At 39.8% G+C, this 24371-nt stretch overlaps 2 protein-coding genes and 1 non-coding gene across 3 annotated transcripts; 2 read left to right on the top strand and 1 right to left on the bottom strand.

Annotated features, from left to right (window-relative positions):
- Positions 1-6934: 6934 nt before the first annotated feature.
- On the bottom strand, positions 6935-7041 carry LOC133719104 (small nucleolar RNA R71). The gene has a single exon (XR_009850832.1). It is a non-coding gene; the product is annotated as a small nucleolar RNA R71 (small nucleolar RNA).
- Positions 7042-16848: 9807 nt separating this feature from the next.
- Positions 16849-17793, top strand: LOC133716202 (zinc finger BED domain-containing protein RICESLEEPER 2-like). Its single transcript, XM_062142922.1, has 2 exons — positions 16849-17502; positions 17614-17793. Exons 1-2 carry the CDS (start codon positions 16849-16851, stop codon positions 17791-17793), a joined length of 834 nt encoding a protein of 277 aa, XP_061998906.1.
- Positions 17794-20222: 2429 nt separating this feature from the next.
- Positions 20223-24107, top strand: LOC133714581 (uncharacterized). The gene is made up of 7 exons (XM_062140721.1): positions 20223-20560; positions 20845-21147; positions 21303-21511; positions 21609-21651; positions 21746-21835; positions 21918-21980; positions 22111-24107. The coding sequence occupies exons 1-7, from the start codon at positions 20393-20395 to the stop codon at positions 23809-23811; spliced, it is 2577 nt and encodes an 858-aa protein (XP_061996705.1). The 5' UTR covers positions 20223-20392; the 3' UTR covers positions 23812-24107.
- The last annotated feature ends 264 nt before the right edge of the window (positions 24108-24371 follow it).

The following is a 24371-nucleotide window of genomic DNA, read 5'->3' as shown; positions in this document are numbered from 1 at the left end:
GGGAAATGAGGGAGCAAGAAGCTCACCTTGCTGAAGAAGAAAATGGTGAAGATGTTATTCTCACCATAAAAGACTTCAAAGCTGAAAATGAAGAGCACGAGGATGCCGCAGACTTTGATTAAAATAGTCTTTTCTATTTTCCAATAAAACGGCAAATGTGCCTTAGTCAAATAACAATTGAATTGACTCTTTCTCATGTGGCGTACCCAATGAAGTATGATGTCTAGGCAAGTAATTGAGATCGGGGTACTTAAGCGAGCCTCGCTCCACCAACATCTCTCTACTTACCTGGTCATATTTTATTGGAATTACCAAACGGATTGAGCAATTACAATTTGTATAAAGTTTGATTTTATATTGGAATAAACTTTGGAAACTTTGATGTAATCATTGACTATTTTCCCTATTAATAAAGTATCGCATTACCAATGTCATTGACATGTGTTAATATTCCGAACTTTATTTCTTCAGTATGTCTTCGGGAGAATTGGAATGCCTTCTTGATAGTGGCACCACACATACTATATTACGACATAGGCAATTATTCTTATGGATGACGCCTAGTCAATCTTCAGTGACCACGATGGCAGGACCATCTCAATTGATTCATGGTCGTGGACCAGCTCAATTTCTATTGCCGAATGGCACAAATATTAATGTCGCCGAAGCTTTATATGCTCCAAGGGCTGGAAGAACCCTATTAAGTTTTAAAGATATAAGAGCCAATGATTTTCATGTGAAAACACATTGTGAGAATGGACAAGAGTTCCTTTACATCACCTCTAATAACTACGGAAATACACGAGTATTAGAGAAACTCATGTGTCGCTCTAGTGGATTGTACGCAACCACTATTAGAGTCATTGAATCCAACCATGTCATGAATGAAAATTTATGGGATTCCGACACATACAAACTTTGGCACGACCGTTTGGGACACCCAGGTCGAGATATGATGCTCCGTATATTAAAAACTTCACACGGACATCCATTCTTTAAAACAAAAGGAAGTACGAACCAAAGAAAGGTTCAAAGAATTACTTCTGAAGCATATCATTCGTTTTGCAAAGCTTGCTCTTTAGCAAAAATAGGATCGAGACCATCCTATGCAAAAGACATTAAAGAAAATATACCATTCTTGCAAAGAATACAAGGTGATATCTGTGGACCTATACATCCAACTTGCGGACCATTTAGATATTTTATGGTGTTGGTTGATGCATCGACACGTTGGTCACATGTCATGCTCTTATCCACAAGAAATGCTGCATTTGCTAAACTCCTAGCACAAATCATTAAGTTAAGGGCTCACCACCCTGATCATCCTATTAAGTCAATTCGTCTTGACAATGCTGGGGAATTTACATCAAAAACTTTTGATGATTATTGCATGTCCATTGGGATCGAGGTTGAACATCCTGTCCCTCATGTACATACCCAAAATGGTCTCGCAGAAGCTGCCATTAAAAGACTTCAAATGATTGCTAGGGCATTGGTTATGCGCACCAATCTCCCTATTTCTGCTTGGGGCTATGCAATATTACACGCAGCTGTGCTTATTCGTCTAAGGCCCACTGCCACCCAACCTTTTTCTGCGTCCCAGATGGTAACTGGGTATGAGCCTAATATCTCACATTTACGCATATTTGGGTGTGCAGTCTATGTGCCAATTGCGCCACCACAGCGCACTAAAATGGGTCCTCAAAGACGATTAGGCCTTTATGTTGGCTATGACTCTCCAACCATAATCCGCTACATAGAACCCTTGACAGGTGATCTATTTACCGCTAGATTTGCGGATTGTCACTTTGATGAGACAGTCTTCCCGCCTTTAGGGGGAGACATGAACACTAATGTTCATCAAAAAGGACAGGAATTGTCGTGGTTTGTCCCCACTTTGTCCCATCTTGATCCCCGAACCGCACAATCTGAAAAAGAAGTGCAGAGAATTCTCGATCTTCAGAACGTAGCAGAATCGATGCCTGATGCGTTTTCTGATATCGCTAAAGTGACGAGATCACACATACCTGCTGCAAATATACCTGCAAGGATTGATGTCCCTAAAAGACATAATGCCATCTCAAAAATACATGAGAATGGCGCCAACGTTCCCTCTATGGGTGACACATTGGCTAGGCCCATGGCTCCTGCCAGGAAGCGCGGGAGACCTGTAGGTTCGATGGATTCTCGCCCAAGAAAGAAAGCGAGTTTGGCACAAAATAATCCATTAATCATAGATATGAATAATCCATCTCACGAGAATATTCCGGATTATGGTTATGTCCAAGAGACATCATTGGGGGACGCTCCAATGTCAGAACCAACTCCAGAGAATAGAGAAATCTCCATAAATTACAATAGTGTACATGAGATGATGGATAGAAATTCTATGGCAATTGATGATGCGTTTGCATATCATGTTGCAAAAGGAATAATAGAATATGATGATATCGAGCCTCGCTCTGTTGAAGAATGTCAACGAAGAGCGGATTGGCCTAAATGGAAAAATGCGATCCAGACTGAATTGGATTCACTAACAAAGAGACAGGTATTTGGGTCTATAATGCTGACACCACCAAATATAAAGCCTGTTGGCCATAAATGGGTCTTTGTTAGAAAGCGTAATGAGAAAAATGAGGTGATGAGATATAAAGCCCGCCTTGTGGCACAAGGTTTCTCACAACGCCCTGGAATCGACTACGAGGAGACATACTCTCCCGTAATGGACATTATAACGTTCCGCTACCTTGTCAGTTTGGTAGTTTCCGAAAAACTTGACATGCAGCTTATGGATGTGGTTACAGCATATCTCTATGGGGATCTAGATTCAGAGATATATATGAAGGTTCCTGATGGACTTCAATTACCAAAATCAAGTGGCTCTAAACCACGGAGCGCGTTTTCAATAAAATTAAGACGCTCACTATATGGATTGAAACAATCCGGACGGATGTGGTATAACCGTCTAAGTGACTACTTGATTGGAAAGGGATATGTTAACAATGAAATATGCCCTTGCGTGTTCATTAAAAGAACAAGTTCCGGATTTGCAATTGTAGCAGTTTATGTCGATGACATGAACCTAATTGGAACTCTAGATGAGTTAAAAGAAACTGCTAAATATTTGGAATCCGAGTTTGAGATGAAAGATCTTGGGAAAACACGGTTTTGCCTCGGAATAGAGCTCGAGCACCGTAGTGATGGGATTATGATCCATCAGTCAGCATATACTCAAAAATTACTAAGGCGCTTTAATGAAGATAAAGTAAAGCCTGTAAGTACTCCCATGATCGGCCGAAGTCTTGAGCCCACAAAAGATCCGTTTCGTCCAAGGGATGAGGACGAAGAATTATTAGAGGCTGAAGTACCCTATCTAAGTGCGATAGGCGCATTATTGTATTTAGCTCAATGCACAAGACCGGATATCTCATTCGCAGTGAACTTGTTAGCTCGACATAGTTCTGCGCCAACACGCCGCCATTGGATTGGCATAAAGACAATCTTTCGATACTTAAAGGGTACGATTGATATGGGCTTGTTTTATTCCTACAAAGAGAAAAGAAAAGACGGAAGCATGAGATCAGACCCCATGAGGCAAAAAGCCACCTTCCGTAATGTAGACGCCGGCGACACCATCAATGGTGACCGACGTTCTCCTCCTCCCCTCCATCAAAATAAAAATAATGTTTTGATGGGATTTGCTGATGCGGGGTATCTCTCTGACCCCCATAAAGGTCGCTCCCAAACAGGTTATGTCTTTACCATGGGAAGCACGGCGATATCTTGGAGATCTACAAAACAGACCCTTGTTGCTACTTCCTCAAATCATGCAGAGATTATTGCTCTACATGAAGCTGTGCGTGAATGCATATGGCTAAGGTCTATAAATAGACACATTCGAGGAACTTGTGGTTTGAAGTTTACCACAGATAAACCTACATGCATTTACGAAGATAATGCAGCTTGTATTGAGCAAATGAAATTAGGTTTCATCAAGGGTGACAATACTAAACATATATCACCGAAATTCTTCTACAATCAGCAACAGCAAACACTTCTAAACATTGAAGTAAATCAAATCCGATCAGAGGATAATGTAGCGGACTTATTTACTAAGTCGCTACCAAAAACCCCTTTCGAGAAGCATGTGAAGAGCATCGGATTAAGAAGGTTATCCGAACTCCCATGATCTTCAGGGGGAGAATAAATCAGGGGGAGTATCTAGAAACATACTCCACACTTAATGCGCGTTGCACTCTTTTTCTCCTTCGACCAAGGTTGTTTTTTCCCACAGGGTTTTATTACTTGGCAAGGTTTTTAACGAGGCAATTTCGAAGCGCACGGCTTAGACAAATACTATCGACATGAAATATCCAAGGGGGAGTGTTGTAGTATACATGAAATTGTGGTAAAACTATTATGTCTATATCATGTAAATAGCATTATTATGGCTATGTATGATAGCACTTAAGAGTGGAGAAGTTTGGTATCAATCATGTTAATGTTATGTATGAAAGCACTTAAGTAAATGGATGATATTAAATGTAATAGTGGTAAGAGTAATGGAATGTAATAGTATTACTCCATGCTTTTTATCCCTATATAAACCCTCCATTGTGAGAAGAATAAACACACCAATTCACTCTTCATTCTCTCCATCTAAACTCTCTCCCTCTCTCTGTTAGTTTACGATTTTCCTTAAACAATTACTCTTTTGTAGGTTAATTTGTTGCCCAGAGGCTTTCTCGTTGATAGGAGCATAATTATGCGATAATAATGTTGTTAATTCTCATATTTACTTTGTTAGTTTATCTTATTTTTTGGTTAATTTAGTTGTTTTTATGTTTATTAGGTTTTCAGAAGTAAGGAAAGAAATAAGAGCAAAAGGAAGGAGATATGTGCAATTGATGGAGAATTGTGGACTCTTGATGAATCAAGGAAGCTTAAGGCAATATGGAGAAAAAGATATTCAGCAATTAATTCTCTTGGCTGATCCTATTGGATAGAAGGATGTCAATGAATCCTAAATCAATCAGAACATTAATCAAGGAGTTAGAGTCCCAAAAGAAAAGAAGGAAAGAGTTACAAACTGAAAAAATCTCTCCTTGGAAGTTGAAGAAAAGGGGATCTCACATACGAAGAAGCATAGACGCACAAGAGATTGAGAAGAAGAAGAACTACAACCTTGCCAAAAACGATCGATCGCTGCACACCAGAGATCGATCGCCGATCCGTATTTTCCAATTTTCTGATTTTTGTTGTCTTCTTTCTCCATGAACTCCTTTGTGTTTTTGATTCCCATTATGTGTAACTAAATTTTCAGTAGTTAGGGGGCAGTTGAAGCCCCTAGACATGATCCATAACATGCTTTGACATTCAATTTGTTTTCCAATTAATAAAGTTGAGGTTTTGTTTACCGATTTCTCATTGATGAATTCTATGTGTGTGTGCTTTGGAGGCCTACTTAGTATGCATGCTAGGGTTCTAATACTTTGATTGTTTGATGCCTGGATCAATAGTTGGATTCCTCAAATTATCTAGAAAAGTAATTGATAGTTTTCACTAGCAAGTAGACAAAACCCTAGGTTTAGCAAGGCTCTAAGTTATTTGCGATGCCTAGTGATTGCTCAAACTCTTTTCAAACTTAATGATCTCTGCATGTTTAATCTAATAAACGTACCTTTAGGTTGCATTGCTTGGGAATAGTCTAGGTGTAGAGCACTTCCTGCCTAGCGTACAAAGTAAGAAAGGGTAATAGGTTGTGTTCAAGCGTACCGAGCCAATCTGAGCGTCTTCAACTAAGTTAATTGGTAGCAAATTGGACAAAGTGTGTTGTGTGTGATTGTTGGGGGTGGATACTTTCTTCCTAGCTAGTTTCATTATCTTAATCTCAACCATTCTCAAATCAGCTTTTCTTTATTTTACGTTCTGTTCTCTGTTTTCCCATATTTATTTAATATATAAATTCAACTCCAAAATTCACCAAATTTTGTGTGCAGGACGCCTTGTGTGTCTAGTACGTCTCTGTAAATTTTCGTATTTTTCTGGGTTGTTTTGGTTAGATTCTTAGTTTGTTTTTCGACTGCTGTTCAGTAGGAACTGCAGTCACGTTTTGTGACTTTTGTTGAAGCTTTTAGTTTAACTTAATCCTCTGCGGGAGACTCTTATTTCCCTATATTACAATCAACATATTTGCAGGAGAATAAGGAAAATCAATAGCTTTAAATTTAGCTATCAATTTTTGGCGCTGTGTCGCCGGGGATTACTTTTATTCTAATTGCTTCTACTAGTTTGTTTAATTTGATTTTTGTTTTAGTTTCTTACTTAGTGTTTCTTTGTTTGTGTTTTTAGGTGTATGCTTACTCGTAGAACTGCTCAAGCCAATCTTACCCCCTTGGATTCAGAGATAGAACACACTTGCAAGTCGAATAGGAAGCAAACGAAGGGAACTAGTTTGCCAATTCACGACACAACGGCGGGTTCTACTTCCTCACAAGGGGAGGAGAAGGAGAACACACCACCAAACTCACCTGCGCATTCAATTCACGAGGACGAAGAGGAACCCCCAAGACTCGATATGGCATTGAAGGATGCTTTTGTTCTGACAGCTTCAGAATCCCCCTCATGCATAGCTTACACACCACCGAGCAATCAAGCCTTCTCCATTCCTGTGCAGCTCCTTAACTCGTTGTCTAAGTACTCTGGCACACCATCTGAGGATCCTAATGTTCACATTAGGGAATTCTTAGATATTTGCAAGCTGCAAACCATTCAGAACATCCAACCAGAAGGACTCAGGTTACTTCTATTTCTCTTTTCTTTAAAAGATGATGCAAAACGTTGGTTGTACTCGTTACCTGCAGGTATCATCACAACTTGGGATGAAATGGTTAAGAAGTTTTTGAAACAATATTTTCCCGCTCAACTGACAAAACGACTAAGGAGGGAGATTCAAAACTTCACTCAAAAGGATGGAGATACACTATATGAGGCATGGGAGGAATTTCAGGAGTTGCAGAGGAAGTGTCCCCATCACAACTTCAGTCTGAATGACCTTGTCCAATTTTTCTATGATGGATTGGACATAGCTAATAGGGGCAGCGTTGATTCTGCGTGTGGAGGGACTTTCATGAATAAAACCGGTCAAGAAGCATATAATCTGATTGATGATTTGGCCGACAACAATAGACAATTCTACACAAGGGATAAACGTACAAGAGGACGAGGAGTGTATGAAGTCGATTCAAGGAACCAAATGGTGGCTGTGGAAAGAAAGATTGACATGTTAATGAATGCCTTAGGCAATGGCATTAAGGCAACACCTCAGGTATGCTCTATTTGTTCCTATTATGATCATACTACTGATAGATGTCCTATGTCTGCTATGTCTGAGGAACAGGTGAATTACATGGGGCAACAAAGATCCAAATATGACCCTTACTCGAACACGTACAATCCGGGATGGAAGGATCACCCAAACTTCCGTTGGGGCGGTAATGACAACGTGGTTCGACCTACTCAAGGCGTCTACAATGGACCACCTGAATTCCAACAAGGGGCTAGGCAGCAAGTCTATCAACAAACTCCTCCTCAACAATCCTCAAGCAAGTCCTTGGAAGAACTAGTGAAGGAGATGACTCTGAACACCGCATCTTTCCAAAAGGACACCGCAGCTTTCATCCAAAGGACTGAGATTCAGTTTCAAAAGCAAGATGCCTTAGCTCAGCAACATGGACAAGCTATCAAGAACTTGGAAAGGCAAGTTGGGCAACTTGCAACGGTGATACAAACTAGACCTCCTGGCACCCTCCCTAGCACAACTATTCAAAATCCTAAGGATGGGAGCATGGCTGAGCTCAATTCAATCACTTTAAGGAGTGGTAGACAATTGGAAGAAGTCTCTGGGCACCAAAGAACATCCAAGAAAGATCAAGAAGAGAAGGAGGAGCAAAGAAATACAATGGAGGAAAAGAAAATCATCACTGGTGAAAAAACGATCGATCTCACGGGGGCTGATCAGAATGTTCATGTTTTTTCCCCTCCAAAGGTAAAAGATCCTACTCCTCCTAAGTTGGTTACTTCATGTATTCCTTTTCCTCGCAGGTTCATGAGCTCTAAGAAAGAACAAGAAGAGAAGGATGTCTTGGAAACTTTCCGTAAAGTCCAAGTGAATATCCCTCTTCTAGATGCCATCAAGCAAGTATCTCAGTATGCCAAATTCCTTAAGGAGCTATGCACCAAAAAGAAAAAGTTTAATGGGAATGAGATAGTGGCCCTTAGTGAAGAAGTCTCAGCTGTTCTTCAAAGAAAGCTTCCACCTAAACTTAAGGATCCCGGACGCTTCACGATTCCATGCACCATAGGTGCACAGAGGTTTGATCATGCTTTACTAGATTTAGGAGCTTCGATTAATTTAATGCCATATTCTGTGTTTTCAACTCTTAAACTAGGTGAGCTAAAGGAGACAAAGGTGATCATTGAGCCAGCTGATCGCTCAATAGTCTATCCTAGGGGAGTAATTGAAGATGTACTAGTACGTATGGATGGATTAATTTTGCCTGCAGACTTCTTTGTTCTTGAGATGGAGGAAGCGCCTATGCCTGCATCATTACCATTAATTTTGGGGCGCCCATTCATGGCCACAACTCATACCAACATTGATGTGTTCAGAGGCACTTTGAGTATGGAGGTTTTTGGGGAGACAGTGACGTTCAAGGTGTTTGAACCCTTGAAGCCTCAAATTAATGAGCAAGATCTTTTAGGTGATGGTGGCCAAATAAGAGAAGATGTTCGATTCCTTAGAACTTGGACATCACCTAAAGTCAAGGCCATGGATCTCGGTGATTCGGAATTATTACTGATGGCAAGCAATGGTCATTCTCCACCAATTGTCGAGGAAAAGGTGGCTACAACCATGCATAAGAGTCTAAATGAAACCATGGCTGCTCAACAAGCACTTCCATGTCATGAAGGTAAGTCTATATTCTGTAATGAATTTGTTCCTTTAGCTAATATAGAGAGTGTGAGTGTTGATGATAGGTCGCTTCGTGGGGATTTTAAGCTAAGCAAGGGCTATCTTCCGACCAAATCTCCTTCCTCAAGTGGTTTCACTGAGCCTCCATTGAAGAGAACTTCAAGTGGTGATCCCCCATATCCACCTGATCCAAATAAAAAGTCATTCATGAAGAAAACGGCAAAATTTCTTGCGAAGTCTTCGAAAGGAGGCTTCTTTACCTTTGCCTAATTGTTGGTGGTACCGTCAGGCTGAAGACGTTAAAACAAGCGCTCGTTGGGAGGCAACCCAAAATTTTTGTTTTTATTTTTAAGCTTATTTTCGTTAGTTCGTTTTAATGTGTTTTTTGAGTGTGCAGGTGTACCCATTACGAAAGGCAAGTCAGTTACACTTTCCTGCTCGAAAACAGAGTGCAGGCTGTGCAGTCCGTTAACTTTGGCTGGCTTCAGTTTTTAGCTCAGACAGAACCAGGAGACGTACCATATATGAATAGAAAGATATATGAGTCTAGTTTTTGTATGTTTTTACAGAACTGGATTCGGAGTTCTGATGCGTTCCCAGTTCTACTTTGAGTACCGAAAGGTCAGACCAGCAGAGCAGGAACCTGCGCAGTTGGGTCATATAAAGGGCAAAACATGGAATACTTCCGGGGGTCCAATGAGGACAAACCTTATATGAACTTAAAGCTTGCGATGTCTACTTCAAAATTGATCTAGAGCATCATCTCCATTGGAGCACCGTAACCCTTCAGAATTGAGGTTGGAATGGGTAAAGGTCCTTTTCTCAGCTTTTCTGTGCAACATTCTGTTTTTCTTCTAACTTTGTAGGGCTGCCATTTTCAATGTATTTGGAGTTAGGAGACGTGCCACATATGCACAGACAGCTTGTAACACCAATTTTCAGCTCCCAGTAGCAGTACATCCATCAGGTTGTCCCTGAAGAAGTTATAAGGGCTGGAAGTTGGCCTCATGACGCAAAATTGCGAAGTTGGAAAGTGCAATTTTCCTTCCTTCTCTCCTTTTCACCCCATAATCACTTCTTTTGGAGTCCATATAGCACGGAGCTTACATTTTGGAAGTCAAGGCCTTGTGCCTTGAAGATGGTGTCTAACGTTGGTCTTCTCCAAAGGTCGTGAGCAGTGGGAGGTCTCCAAGGGGGAGCTTTTCTATAACCTTTCTTATCTTCCTACTTGCCCTCTTTTGTATTTTCTTTCTCTATGCTTTCCTTGTGCATTGTGCGTTATATTGCCATACATTGAGGACAATGTCTAATTTAAGTGTGGGGGAGGGAAATACAAAATACAAATTTGTCAATTTGTTTTTGAGTCATTCTTTGTTAAAAAAAAAAAAAACTATAAAACGTCAAAAAGAAGAAAAAAAGAGAGTCTAGTTTTAGGTTTTATTTTTCTTTGAGTCTTATTAGGAGTCTTCCAACTCTATGATGAGCATGAACTTTTTACGGATTTATATTTTGGTCACAGAAGGATTGCAGGCATGTGTTAGATTCTTGATTTCAAATAATTGTTAATAGATTTTGATGATTATTGTGCTTGATTTATATATACATTGATGGTTGGATTAATGTAACACTTGAGAATTGATGGATGCATGCTATGACAGGTTAAAATTGATTTAAACCCTTGTGAGCTTTTGATCCTGTATATGTGCTATTTCTTTTATGAGTGCTTAGTGTAGAATCATCTTATTTTCTCGACGAGGATTTTGCATGATCTCATCTTTTATTCATCTTGGTTGAGACTCGGATTCGACTTGCATATTTTATAAGGACAAATGCTAGAACTTGCCCCAAAGCCTCTTGAAGCGTATGGTTGAATTGCATGATGGATGGGAAGGGATAAAGACACTAGGATTACCATCATAGCCAAATTAACATGTGTCCCTTTTATGCACACAAGATGTGCAATCCTCTAGTTGACCCCCTTGAGCCTACATTAAGCCTTTTGTTTCATCACCACAAATTCCTTAACCCTAAGCTTAGTATAGATGTATCATTACCCTATCCGAAGGAATTAGTGGAGCAAATATTTTTAGAGATATATTTATGTTCGAGGTACTTTTGTAAGCAAGTGTGGGGGTAAGACTTGTCCATAAAAAAAAATATACATGTATGCCGAAAAGAAAACGAAAAAAAAATGAAAGAAAAAAGTATACGGCAAAAGCGAAAAAAAAGGTGTGAATGGATTTTAGCCCCCATTTTGTGAATAAGGAGTTTATTTTGAATTGAAGGCATGTTCAAGAAAATGTGGTCTTTGTCCTATTTCACAAGTGTTAAAAGAAGGTTTAGAATGAAACAAATGCCAAAAAGATGACATCTGGCCTTGAAAAAAATTATTTGCTTCATGTTCGAAGATTGATTACCTTGAAGAGTTTCAAGATTCTTTTATCTCTTATGTTCTTCTAGTGCTCCACTAGGTTCTTTAGGATCTTTGAATTTCCTATCCTTTCTTTCTTCTAACCTTAACCATTGGCCCCATTACAACCCTGAATAAAGACCTTGTTGATCTTTGAAGTTGTGCATTCAATTTGTGGAGACTTGTGTGGAGGGGTGAGCATATGGTGTCACTGGCCTTTCGTCCGAGTTTTGGCATTCCAATAATGGGATCATATGTAAAAAAAAAAATTTCAGAAAAAGCCTTACTTTCTTGTTATCATATGTGAGCTATTTGTTTGTCTTATTATATCATTCCTCTCACATATAACTTGAGTGAAATCTATGCTTATACATCAAGTCAGAAAATCATGAGTGAAAAGAAATTGAGAGCATCTTTGTGAGAAATTGAGTTGACGCTTGTTTGACACATGAATAAGTTGGTTCTCCTTTGTTGCACTAGTTTGATTGTTCATGTATTATAACTTTAGCACTATGGTTATCAAAATAAATTAGCTTTTAAGTGAGGTTGTGAATTCTAACATGTGATTGCGTGAATTTTGTTGACCATACTTGTGGGCATTATAAGTTATCTGAGATGTTTGGAAGATATTAGGTCTGTGTCTTTTGTTCTAGTTAGTTCTTTGTTTGCTAGGGACTAGCAAAGCCTAAGTGTGGGGGTATTTGATAGGAGCATAATTATGCGATAATAATGTTGTTAATTCCCATATTTACTTTGTTAGTTTATCTTATTTTCTGATTAATTTAGTTGTTTTTATGTTTATTAGGTTTTCCGAAGTAAGGAAAGAAATAAGAGCAAAAGGAAGGAGATATGTGCAATTGATGGAGAATTGTGGACTCTTGATGAATCAAGGAAGCTTAAGGCAATATGGAGAAAAAGATATTCAGCAATTAATTCTCTTGGCTGCTCCTATTGGATAGAAGGATGTCAATGAATCCTAAATCAATCAGAACATTAATCAAGGAGTTAGAGTCCCAAAAGAAAAGAAGGAAAGAGTTACAAACTGAAAAAATCTCTCCTTGGACGTTGAAGAAAAGGGGATCTCACATACGAAGAAGCATAGACGCACAAGAGCTTGAGAAGAAGAAGAACTACAACCTTGCCAAAAACGATCGATCGCTGCACACCAGAGATCGATCGCCGATCCGTATTTTCCAATTTTCTGATTTTTGTTGTCTTCTTTCTCCATGAACTCCTTTGTGTTTTTGATTCCCATTATGTGTAACTAAATTTCCAGTAGTTAGGAGGCAGTTGAAGCCCCTAGACATGATCCATAACATGCTTTGACATTCAATTTGTTTTCCAATTAATAAAGTTGAGGTTTTGTTTACCGATTTCTCATTGATGAATTCTATGTGTGTGTGCTTTGGAGGCCTACTTAGTATGCATGCTAGGGTTCTAATACTTTGATTGTTTGATGCCTGGATCAATAGTTGGATTCCTCAAATTATCTAGAGAAGTAATTGGTAGTTTTCACTAGCAAGTAAACAAAACCCTAGGTTTAGCAAGGCTCTAAGTTATTTGCGATGCCTAGTGATTGCTCAAACTCTTTTCAAACTTAATGATCTCTGCATGTTTAATCTAATAAACGTACCTTTAGGTTGCATTGCTTGGGAATAGTCTAGGTGTAGAGCACTTCCTGCCTAACGTACAAAGTAAGAAAGGGTAATAGGTTGTGTTCAAGCGTACCGAGCCAATCTGAGCGTCTTCAACTAAGATAATTGGTAGCAAATTGGACAAAGTGTGTTGTGTGTGATTGTTGGGGGTGGATACTTCCTTCCTAGCTAGTTTCATTATCTTGATCTCAACCATTCTCAAATCAGCTTTTCTTTATTTTACGTTCTGTTCTCTGTTTTCCCATATTTATTTAATATATAAATTCAACTCCAAAATTCACCAAATTTTGTGTGCTAGACGCCTTGTGTGTCTAGTACGTCTCTGTAAATTTTTGTATTTTTCTGGGTTGTTTTGGTTAGATTCTTAGTTTGTTTTTCAACTGCTGTTCAGTAGGAACTGCAGTCACGTTTTGTGACTTTTGTTGAAGCTTTTAGTTTAACTTAATCCTCTGCGGGAGACCCTTATTTCCCTATATTACAATCGACATATTTGCAGGAGAATAAGGAAAATCAATAGCTTTAAATTTAGCTATCACTCGTACACATTTAAAATATCCCGAATACGAGAGCAGTCATGAGGAGAGGCATAAGAGTATAACATGCTGTCATCTGCAAAAAGCAAATGACTAATGACTGGAGCTCCATCATAAATACGCAAACCTTGCCACTGACCAATTCCCACGGATCGAGAAATAAGGGCCGATAACCCTTCAGCACATAATAAAAATAAATAGGGACTGATGGGATCACCTTGACGAAGTCCTCTGAGTGGAGTGACAAAACCTTTTGGTATCCCATTGATAAGGAAAGAATACCGTACAGTAGACAGGCAAAACATAATTAAGTCCACCCATTGATGAGCAAAACCCATTTTCAACATAACCTTCTTCAAAAAATCTCATTCCAACCTGTCGTAAGCTTTACTTATGTCCAACTTGAGAGCTAAGAAGCCTTCTTGACCTGTACGTAACCTGTGCATGTAGTGTGCAAGTTCTGAAGCCACTAGAGTGTTGTCCGAAATCAAACGTTTTGGTACAAAAGCACTTTGGTTTTGTGAATAATCTCTAGCAAAAAAATATTAAGTCTATTAGCCAAGACTTTAGAAGCAATCTTGTAGAGTACATTGCATAATGCAATAGGTCGCTTTTGCGACATATTCTGAACCTCCTTCACTTTTGGAATTAGCACCACATGTGTAAATTTAAGTCCTGCGGCATTTCTTTAGTTGTTAACAAAGAAATAACTACTCTACATACCTCCGATCCCACTAAATCCCAGTATTTCTGGAAAAAGAAAGGTGACATTCCATCTGGTCTCGGAGCTTTAGATGGATGCATCTGGAAAAGGGACTGCTTGATCTCCTCTGCATTATATGGAGCCAATAGTGCCTCATTCATTCCTTCTGTAACTCTAGCACTAATGGACTGCAGAACCACATCTTGAGCCTCAAGATTTGGTTCTTGGCTAGCGAAACACTACTAGAAATAGGTAACTACCACCTCCTCAATAGCTTTCGGGGACTCCTGCCAAATACTGTTGCTATTAAACAAGCCTTTAATCCTATTCTTCTGCTTTCGGTTAGAGGCACCCCTATGGAAAAACTTGGAATTCCTATCCCCTTCCTTAAGCCATATAGCCCTCGACCGCTAATGCTTATAAGTCTCATCAATAGACATCAATTCATTCAGACGTTTAGATAACTGGAGTTTCACAGCTTGGTCCTCCGGGTCAAAAGGTTTCTGCAGTAGGACATCCAACTACATTCGAACTTATTCCAGTTCCTCCCTTCGGCCCTTGAAGGTGGTATGATCCTATGCCAATAGGTAATTCCCTGTATCTTTAACTTTCCTGCACAGCCGCACCATTGGGCTTCCAATTTATGGGACAGCCCACGCTTCTTCTACCGCCTGAGAGAAGGATTCATGTGAACACCACATTTCTTCAAACTTAAATTGACTGTGACCCCAGCGATTCACAGCCTGTTCTTTGTGGACTTCCAGTAGTAAAGGGGTATGATCTGACCTACTAGGAGGCAGATTAAGGACCGAGCAACGGAACTCCGATAACCAAGCGGGAGAACAAACACCACAATCTAATCTCTCCTTGCTACTAGAATCGCTCCAAGTAAACCTTCCTCCTGCCGCTCCCATATTTGCAAGGTTGCAGTCCAGCAGAGCCTGACGAAAGGCATTCATCTGGTTTGAACTACGCATTCTACCACCAGATTTCTCCCCCAGTTCATGTATCTCATTGAAATGTCCGGCAACAACCCATTTCTCCAATGTATTCCCTGCCAGAGAGCGCAGTAGATCCCACGAAATATGCCGCTGTCCCGTTTCTGGATGGCCATAAAAGCCAGTAAACCGCCACTTCACCTCAGACGAATCCTTCACATCCACATCAATATAGAAATAGTTAACATCTCTCACAGACACTGAGATCGAGTCATCATAGAGAAAAGCCAGCCCTCCAGATCTGCCGACCCGATCAAATTGGACAATATGTGGGAGTCCCACTGATCGGGGAAGGGACTAGTATTGTTCTTTGGTGCAATGGGTTTCACTCAAAAACACAGCGTGGACTTGGTGCTTCTGGATGAGAATCTTGAGCACATGACGAGTTTTCCGATTCGCAATCCCCTGACAATTCCATATCAAGATATTCATATTTGAAGAAGATGACAGATGCGTCCTCGACCTACTGACTGGAGATGGCGATGCAGAAACCTTAAACCTAAGGCGGCTAAACCCTAGGTTTCAAAAGTTTCCCCTACACAGTTCCGACTTTTGTGGAGTGGAAAAAAAAGTTGTATAAGTTTATACTATGTTGACTTCTTATTTATGTGGTTGATAATGATAATGGATGTTTTGCATCTTTTCTGTGTTTATTCTTTAGATATGGAACCTACATTTTCTGCTAGTCTCTCAAGTAGTTCAAGTACCTCCATAACCTCTGCCTTGAATTAGTTGAATGTAATTAAAGCAGAGCACACTATACTGCTGTACAAAATCAAACACCAAACTTAGGGTCAGGTTCAGGTGTAACTACTGAACCTAAAATAGCTGCATCTTTACCACCCAAATCAGGGCAAAAAAGAAAAGCTACCTATGCTAGTCCTCAGTGGGATCATTTCAATAAATGTAAGATCCTTGGAACTGAAGATATTGATCCCAGTTGGTGTACCTGCAACTATTGTCAAGAGAGGGTCCAGTGTTGTACTAAGAAAAATGGTACAAGTTCCATGATATTCCACTCTAGGAAGTGTGCTAGCTGTCCTCTGTTTGAACCTTTTGACCCTAGGCAGAGTAAACTTAATAGAGACAATGTTTCTAGAGCTATTCAGTATCACTCATTCAGCCCGACAAGATGTGATTAGAAATGTATTGAGTACATAATTAGGATGAGCTTCCTTTTAGGCATGTGGAGAAGGATGGGTTTAAGGCAGTTGCACATGAGCTGCAACCAAGATGGACACCTTTGAATAGAAAGCAGATAGCTAAATGAATTTGGGATAGATACCAGCTAGAAAAGGGAACACTTATGAGTTAGTTAGCCATGACTGAGACTAGAATTTCAATAACGATGAACACTTGGATGTCAATATAGAATATTGACCTGGTACTCACTGCCCATTTTATGGACTGTGATTGGGTTTTGCACAAAAGAATCATCAACTTTTATGTCATAACTAGTCATAAGGGGGAAGAGATAGGCAGAGTACTACAGAATTGTCTAAGCAATGGGGGATAACCAAAGTGTTCACCATTACTGTGAACAATGCTAGTGCTAATGATTTGGCTATTGTCCACATGAAGAAGAGGTTGAAGAGTTACAAGACCCTAATGTTTGATGGGGAATATCTGCACTTGAGATGTTGCTGCCACATCATTAATTTAATAGTTAAGGATGATATTAATGAGCTAGAGGGAGGTATTGCAGCCATTTGGCACTGTGTCAAGTACATTAGGAGTTCTTCCGAAAGACTTGACAAGTTTAGGGAGTTCTCAGTGCTTGAACACTTGAGGGCAAATGTCAATGTTCCTTTGCATGTAATTACAAGGTGGCATTGCACTTACTTGATGCTTAAAGCAGGACTCAAGTATGAGGCTTTGTTTGGTAGAATGGCTGATGAAGATCCGCAATTTCAGGCTTACTTCAAAGAGAAGGGCAAAGGTGGGCAATCAAGAGTAGTAGTACCTCCTCGTGAAGCAGATTGGAAAAATGTTGAAGCCTTTATGGTGTTCTTAAAGAAGTTTTACGATGTCACCATTAAGCTCAATGCATGGAAATCAGTTACATCTAACGTACTGTTTGCTGTTATGATAGGACTGCAATATGAGATAGACAAAAAAATGATGTCGGAAGATCCTGTTTTAGTCCAGGTGGCAACTTCAATGAAGGCCAAGTTTAACAAGTACTATGGCAATTTTGAGTCGACAAACCAAATAATAATGATTGCCAATGTACTACCCTAGATACAAGCTACAATGGGAAAGAAAAGCCTTGAAAAGGTCAAAGCAAGCGCTGCTGCAATACAATCTATTAATAATACACTAAGGAGAGTTCTAATGTAGATGTATCAAGAGTATAAAGGTCAAGACGGCAACCAAGTTGCAGACATACCTACTAACTTTGAAGGAGATGATATGATGGATTTAACAGACATGGATGAAAGTCAAGATGAGATTGCAAGGGACTGCATGCAAGAGAGGATGGCACAACACCATAATAGCATTTGTAATGAGGTTGATTAATATCTATCTGATAGATATGTTAGCCTTTTTATTAAAAAATTTGACGTTGCAGTTTGGTGGAAAGGGAATGAATCCACCTATCCAATCTTAGCTAAACTTGCGAAGGATATATTTGCAATCCCTTGATCAATTGTATCAACTTGCCTTCAGTTTGGGATCAATAATTGTAGATCCATTTAGAGCCTCCTTAATCTGGAGATGGCTAAAGCACTTGTTTGTATTGCTGATTGGATGAGAGGTGAACCACCAAAGTTCTACAAGGATCCCAGCCAAGATGAGATTGAACTGTATCAGGCCTTGGAGGAATTTGAGTGCGGTAAAAACCAATTTTGATTATAATTTTTTAATTCAATTTTGCAATCATGTTTTATGCTAATCTAGTGTGTTTATTATATATTGCAGTGAATGCTGTTTATCAAGACTTGGAGTCAGGATTCCCCATCCCTACTTCTGCCCAAGCAAGTCCCCAAACCAATTCAAGGACTGAAAACTGAAGACTGAAGACTGCTGTGCTTTGCAAAAATAGCCATTTTGTTCATGTAATGGGAGCAACTCCAACAGCTTCCCTATAATTTCTGTATCATAGGGAAGTAAAAGTCAAAGTTTTAGCCTTTTTTTCTTCTCCAACTCCAACAGATTCCTTATTTTACAGCAATCTCTAAAATCTCCATAATTCTTCCTTAAATTTTAGAGATTGCTGTAAATTTAGGGAATTTGGTTTTCTCTTTCCTTATTATCTATAAAATAGGGATAATTATAGGGAATCTGTTGGAGCAAAAGAATCTCATTTTTTCCCAAAAATAGAGAAAAATCAAAATATGGGGAAACTGTTGGAGTTGCTCTAATGGTGCTGAAAAGTGAAAATTGCTTTGCTTCCTACTTTTCTAGTAACTTTTCTTTTCTCTGCATTATGTATTGGTATAATTTATTTGGGACAGTTTCTTTCTTTCTGTTTTTGTAACTTCTAAGTTCCATGCAGGAACTCATATTTCAACTTGTATGATTATAACTTAATATTGTAATGGCTTTTATTAAGAGATTGATAGATTACGGTTTAAAATGGGTTTAGAAAACAGATAAAAACACAATTCAAATGGTCTGGTCAACAATCAAATTTGGATGAAATCAAGCCCAATAAAATCTCGGTTTCAGGCACAAACCGACCAAACCCAACCGACAAGTGCGGTATACCGAACTTTCGGTAACCAACTTTTAATGGTTGGTTTCGGTCCAAGATTTAGCTAACCGGCCAAACTTTGGTTGGTACTCGGCTCAGGCCCAATTAGCTTGGTTTTGTACCGGGTCCAGCCCTGGCCGCCGTCGCCACAAGGGAAGAAGATGTCATCTCTTACAGAGTTATAGGAGATTTGTCGCTGCTACTAGCCGAGGGGAGGTGCAGGCAAGGAGGTTTTGTCACCCCTCACCGAAGAGGGAGAGAGGCGATATTTCTCTCTCACGAGAGTCTTAAGGCATATTTTTTTTTTAAAAAAAAACCACAATTGATTTAATTATTTGAGATACATTAATTATTTTTAATTACTAATATCATTCTCAGAGGTGGAAAGAAGTCAAAGAACACCAACGTTGGTTTAAAAAAAAAAAAAAAATCCCTAATTTGAGTATCATACCAAAAAGAAATTCCCAAATTTCGCAAACAGTACACCAAGTAAAGGCCACTAATAATTCTTATACATAAAGTTCCAAACCAAACATTTCGGTACACGAAATCTGAAACTCGACCCACTATCAGTACACGACGTCAATTTTTTACACCAAAATGTCCATTATGCCCTCAGTTTTTTTTTTTGAATAAATTTTTTTTTCTGTTAATTTTTTTCCTTCGTTTTTTCTGTTATTTTTTTTTCCTTCGTTTTTTCTGTTATTTTTTTTTCCTTCATTTTTATCTCTTTCTTTCTTTTCACATGACCAAATATTGGCTAAGTTACAAATATAAGCTGTAGGACCATAAATCTCACCAATTGGAGGGCAAGGGCGGCGTTGGAAGCGAGGGAGTGAGTGTGGAGGTGAGGAAGGCGGCGTTGGAAGCGAGGGAGTGAGCCCGGAAGAAGGAAGAAGAAAGAGATAAAAACGAAGGAAAAAAAATAACAGAAAAAACTAAGGAAAAAAAAAAACAAAAAAAACAAAGGAAAAAAAAATAACAGAAAAAAAATTTATTAAAAAAAAAAAAAGAACTGAGGGCATAATGGACATTTTAGTGTCAAAAATTGACTTCGTGTACTGATAATGGGTCGAGTTTCAGATTTCGTGTACCGAAATGTTTGGTTTGAAACTTTATGTATAAGAATTATTAGTGGCCTTTACTTGGTGTACTGTTTGCGAAATTTTCCCTTATTATTATATATCCTGGATTACGAAATTGCCCCCTGGTTAACTTCGCGAGGCAGGCTCTCTCGGGAAACAGAGTAGAAAAGCATCGCCTTCCATAAAAACCTTTGGAATATCGCGTTCTCCTTTTCTCTCAAGAAAAACTAATCGTCAGCGCAGTCAGTATCCTTTCCTCTTCTTCCCAAATTCCACAAACACTTTACCTTCCTCTCCGTTCCCAAAAACCCTAGATCTTCTCCTCCTCCCGATTGCCATGGACGATAGCTGTGCCGTGTGCGCCGACTCCCTCGAATGGGTTGCCTACGGCGCTTGCGGCCACAAGGAGGTCTGCTCCACCTGCGTCGCCCGCCTCCGTTTCATCTGCGACGATCGCCGCTGCTGCATCTGCAAGACCGACTGCGACGTCGTTTTCGTCACCAAGGTCGGTCACTCTCCCATTCCAATTTCACCTTCCAAAATTCCCCCATTTTGTCCCCAAAGTTCCAATCTTTTATCTCAAAATTCGATCTTTATGGATTTCTGGTTTCTCAGTTTAGTCCCAAATTGTGGGTGTTCCTGTTTCCGCTGCACTTTTGATACTATCTATCTGATTCTATTGCCTTTTCGAGCTTCTTCGATCTTCGATACATGTGCCATTTTGTTCTGCCTTCTATTGCCTTTTCGGTTCTTTATACACAAACATTGAGACTTTTTTATGTTCTGCAGGCTTTAGGAGACTATACAAAGATGATTAAGGACTTCTCGGTCTTGCCATCCCAAGGGAGGGAGGGTCGCTTGGGACCATACTGGTACCATGAAGACACACAAGCATTTTTCGATGATGTGGATCACTACAAGATGATCAAGGCAATGTGCAAGCTTTCATGCAGTGAATGTGACAAGCTGGAGGAGCAATCAATTGATAACTCAAGGCGTCGCCCGAGGTTTCGGAACATTGAACAGCTTAAGGGCCATTTATACCACCAACATAGGTTGTCTATGTGCCCTCTATGTTTGGAAGCGAGGAAGGTAGAATGCATATATATATATGGGAGCGTTGGAGATGGTGTCTTGGGATTTATCTATTATTTACATTTCAAGCAAAGATTTTTCTCTATGGTCTCCTTCTTGTCTACTTTGGTTTTTATCTTTGTGATCTAATTATCTTCTTTTGTTCATCTCAGGTATTTATTTGTGAACAAAAGCTATATAGTAAAGCACAGTTGAAGCAGCATATAGGTACAGGTGACTCTGAAGTTGATGGAAGTGAGAGTGAAAGAGGGGGCTTTATGGGACATCCTATGTGTGAGTTCTGCAGAACTCCATTCTATGGCGATAATGAACTGTACACCCACATGGGTACCGAACACTTTAAATGTCATTTATGCCATAGGTAACCAAGCTATATTTTTCTGAGAAGAGTTCTAACTTTCTTGTTACAATTTAAGATAATGTTAAGCTAACATGAGATCTGTTTTTGATAAATGCAGTCCTGGACAATATGAATATTATAGGAACTATGATGATCTCGAGGCAAGTTATCAGATCTACTGTTATTTGTATACTTGCTGTATATTGTTGGGCTGCCTTATAATTGTTGTGAATGTTTTCATTTTTTATTTAATAGATGCACTTCCGCCAAGGCCATTTCCTATGTGAAGATGAGTCCTGTCTTGCCAAAAAGTTTATTGTCTTCCAATCTGAGGCAGAAATGAAGGTGACCTCTTAGAGCCTGACAAACTTGTCGTTGTGTTCCTGTCTCTTATATATTTGATTCACTTACCTTGTTTATTCTACAGAGGCACAATACTATTGAACATGGGGGGCGTATGTCTCGTTCCAAGCGTAATGCTGCTCTCCAGGTAAGTATATTATTTTCCTTGTTTATATTTTGCATTGTTCAGCTAGGCTGGCTAGTCCTGCTCTCAACTCAGATTTTGTTTTGGTGAATTTCTATACTGATTGTAATATTTTTGCTTATATCTGTTGCAGATACCAACTAGCTTCCGATATCGACGAAGTAGTGAACAAGATAATAGGCGTGGAAGAGGTCGGCCATTTCGTCGTGAATCTCATGATTCTTCTGATAATCAACTTTCTATGGCAATTCAAGCAAGTTTGGAGACATCTACTGCAGATGATAGCACATTCCATGGTCCTTCCTCGTCCACTGGGCACGCTGCTTCAGATCTTGGAGATACAAGTGATATTGATCCAATCATTAATCCATTTGAATCCTTAAGTATAACAGATGCTGAAGCATCCTCAAGGTACCTTCAAGCCTTGGGGCAAAGTTCTGGGAAAGCACCTTTGCAGGACTCTTCCTTTCCTCCCCTCGCACCTGGAAGCAGTCAATCAACACCTATCTCGGATGGTTTGCCTAATAACACCATGGCAGCACATCTCCGCCGTCAAAACAATCACAAGGTGGCTGTTAGGCCTGTTATTAGTTCGGGTCAGGCCTGGCCAGCAGCGGGGCGTGCACCTGTAGTACCGCCTACTAGTTCAGCTCAGGCGTGGCCTACAGCACAGGTTTCACCTTTAATATCACGTAGTTCTGGTCAGAACAAGATGGCCTTTGGGAATAGACAAGGACCTTCCAGTTATGCAAATTCTGCTCAGGCCCAAGTTGTGACTCGACAGACAACAGTTCCTGGATTCTCATCATCTGGTTCTTCGCGGGATTCATTCAACACCAACTCTGCTAGGATTAGCCATTCTGCATCTGCCCCTAATTTGGTCGAGAATGGATCTGTTAAACCTTCCATTTCCAATTTCCCTCCAGTTTCTGCAGCACAAGTACGTAAGGTGCCCTCAACTAGCCAGCCAACTAGTCAGCCTGTATTGAAAGTGGATGTTCAAACTGCTAACAAGTCCTTGGTGGAAAAGATTCGTGCTGCCGTTGAGTTTGACGAAGAAAAATACAGTATTTTTAAGGACATATCTGGGCAGTATCGTCAGGGTTTAGTTGACACAGAAGTATATTTAGATTTTGTTCGACAGTTTGGCATGTTGCATCTTGTCCTTGACTTGGCTAGACTCTGCCCTGATACTCAGAAGCAGAGAGAGCTGATTGATGCCTACAATAACAGTGTACGAAACAATGGTGCACAAGAGAATGGATGGTCTCAGGGAAGTGTCCGATTGAAAGATTCTAAGAAAGGTAAAGGGAAGAATTCAGAAACAGAAAACAGTAAGGCTAAAGGGAAGAGTCTTGAAGTGGAAAACAGTAGTTCAAAGGACACACTAGCAGATAGCATTATTAATTCTGTAAGGGAACTTCAATCAAACTACAGGCCTTCAGAAGAAGCGGTTGAGGTGTTGTCGAAGGATGGATACCGTGCAGCCAAAGGCAAATCAAAGCTGATAGTTAATGCACGCCAGGAGGAATTAAATTCTCGCAGTCAAGCCTTAACGGAGCCGAGGAGCCAAAAGGATTCGGTACAAGCTGTTAGTGGATCTAATCCACATCTAGGAGATGGTGGTGGAGGAAGCAAGCAGCGGAAGAAAACCTCAAAATTCCATAGAGTTCGCTTGGGTGATGGCTCTGCTGCATCTCTCTTGGATCTTAGAAATTCTGATCCTCAGCCAGATGATGGGGGTGAACAATTAGATGGGAGCAGTAACTCGGCCGGAGGATTGCCCGTCCATGGTGTTTGGAGACACAAAGCTGCCAATAAACTTTTTAGTTAGAAAGCATGATCTATGCATTTGATTTTGCAAAGTGCGGCAGTTACAGAGTGAACTGGTAAGTTATGGAGAAGAGTTCGTATTCGCACCCATTTTTGTGACCTATGAGTTCTCAACTCAACAGGAGTTTGATCCTTAGTTTATCCACTAGGTCGGGTCGGGTGGTTTTGTGTTGCATGGTGATTTTGACGTGAGTTATATATTTATCTGCTCACATCTTCGTTTGTATCCTCATCATGACAAGTGTTCATATATACACTCTTTGGAATGCGAATATACAAGTGCAAAGGTTTGAAATTTACAGTTGTTGAAATTTCTGATTCTTTAAAGTTTTGTTCTTGAACTAAAATAAACTGAATGGAGTTGAGGGCATAACCTTGAAATAGACTGGTTATTGATTCTGTTTTGTTTGGTTTGACCCCCTGTTTCTCTGAGAAGTCTGATCAATTACAAGTTCAAAGCTCCGATGACATCTGAAACAAGTATAAATTTGATATGAATTTCAATCCCCTTGAACCACAAGTTGATTTATTTATTTTATGGCAAAGCAATTTTGGTAGTTG

Source organism: Rosa rugosa, chromosome 6, assembly GCF_958449725.1.
Source record: "Rosa rugosa chromosome 6, drRosRugo1.1, whole genome shotgun sequence".
Taxonomy (NCBI): Eukaryota; Viridiplantae; Streptophyta; class Magnoliopsida; order Rosales; family Rosaceae; genus Rosa; species Rosa rugosa.
This window is presented reverse-complemented; position numbering and strand designations above follow the sequence as displayed.

Coding starts and splice junctions, on each gene's coding strand:
- LOC133716202 (XM_062142922.1), top strand. CDS start 16,849: ATGAAGAAGAGGTTGAAGAGTTACAAGACCCTAATGTTTGATGGGGAA. Junction 17,503..17,613: donor AAATAATAATGATTGCCAAT/GTACTACCCTAG, acceptor GTTCTAATGTAG/ATGTATCAAGAGTATAAAGG.
- LOC133714581 (XM_062140721.1), top strand. CDS start 20,393: ATGGACGATAGCTGTGCCGTGTGCGCCGACTCCCTCGAATGGGTTGCC. Junction 21,148..21,302: donor TATGTTTGGAAGCGAGGAAG/GTAGAATGCATA, acceptor TGTTCATCTCAG/GTATTTATTTGTGAACAAAA. Junction 21,981..22,110: donor AGCGTAATGCTGCTCTCCAG/GTAAGTATATTA, acceptor TATCTGTTGCAG/ATACCAACTAGCTTCCGATA.